This window comes from Gymnoscopelus braueri (genome assembly GCF_963280865.1).
Source record: "Gymnoscopelus braueri genome assembly, chromosome: 24".
In the NCBI taxonomy this organism is placed as follows: domain Eukaryota; kingdom Metazoa; phylum Chordata; class Actinopteri; order Myctophiformes; family Myctophidae; genus Gymnoscopelus; species Gymnoscopelus braueri.
This window is the reverse complement of record NC_137626.1, coordinates 21,506,158-21,507,157: the sequence shown is the minus strand read 5'-3', so window position 1 is coordinate 21,507,157 and position 1,000 is coordinate 21,506,158. Positions and strand designations below refer to the sequence as shown.

Genomic DNA, 1,000 nt, shown 5'->3' with positions numbered 1-1,000 from the left:
ACACGCACGCACGCACGCACGCACGCATGCACACACACACACACACAGAGAGTCATGCGCTGTCATTGTACAACATCACGCATGTGAACATACACACCCTACATAAAGACAATAAATTACATACACATGCTGTACAGAAGTGTGCATGCATGTGTGTATACACACACATGCACACGCACACGCACACGCACACACACGCGCACACACACACACACACACACACACACACACACACACACACACACACACACACACACACACACACACACACACACACACACACACACACACACACACACACACACACACACACACACACACACACACATGCCTCTCACTCTACAATGTCTATGTGTGTGTGGTTAGTGTTTTGAACCTGTTTTCCCTGTGTTCTGTGAGCCCAGGACGAGTAACTTGACTGGAACTTCCTGCTTACTGCTTAGAGATGAACTTCTGGTATAAGAGAAACCACTTACACAAGTGCACTATGAAACAGAAAATAATATGATTTAGGACCATGCAATATGAAATAAAAGATGACAAATTGATAAAGAATAAATCACAATAACCAGAATTCGTTTTTCCAATATCAATACATTTCAAAATATCTCTTATAGGCATGGAAAATCACACGTCAAATTGTCTACTTGATGTTCATTACATGGGACTGCATGGTGAAAGGAAATCAAAATTGTGTATCATGATTGACATTATTAAAAGAAGACTAAAAGCCCCACTAGCAGCCCTCAGAGTTGGGTGTGGAATATAATACCTGTGAAATATACCTCAGACCTCTATTTCTTCAGTCAAGCCGGATTTATCAGCCTGTTTCAGTTGTCTTTACTGTAGCTATAGCTAATGTCTTCTTTAACATTGTGACATGCAATACATAATGATATAACATGTAGTAACTTAGCAAGACATTTGAACTGGCTCATTGGCATCCTTTGATCACCACACCATCACCAGAGGACATTTAGGCCTGATGCAAGAGGAAAGG

The 1,000-nt window shown here is 41.3% G+C and overlaps 1 protein-coding gene across 1 annotated transcript in view; it reads right to left on the bottom strand.

Moving 5' to 3' along the window:
- Window positions 1-673, bottom strand: part of LOC308080513 (ras-related and estrogen-regulated growth inhibitor-like) — a gene marked incomplete at both ends in the record, with an annotated part of 6,626 nt that extends 5,953 nt beyond the window's left edge. Inside the window, 2 exons of the mRNA XM_080422409.1 lie at window positions 377-453; window positions 648-673. Of these exons, the coding sequence (XP_080278535.1) occupies window positions 377-453; window positions 648-673 (103 nt within the window). The remainder of the gene's footprint in view (window positions 1-376; window positions 454-647) is intronic.
- Between the last annotated feature and the right edge of the window lie 327 nt (window positions 674-1,000).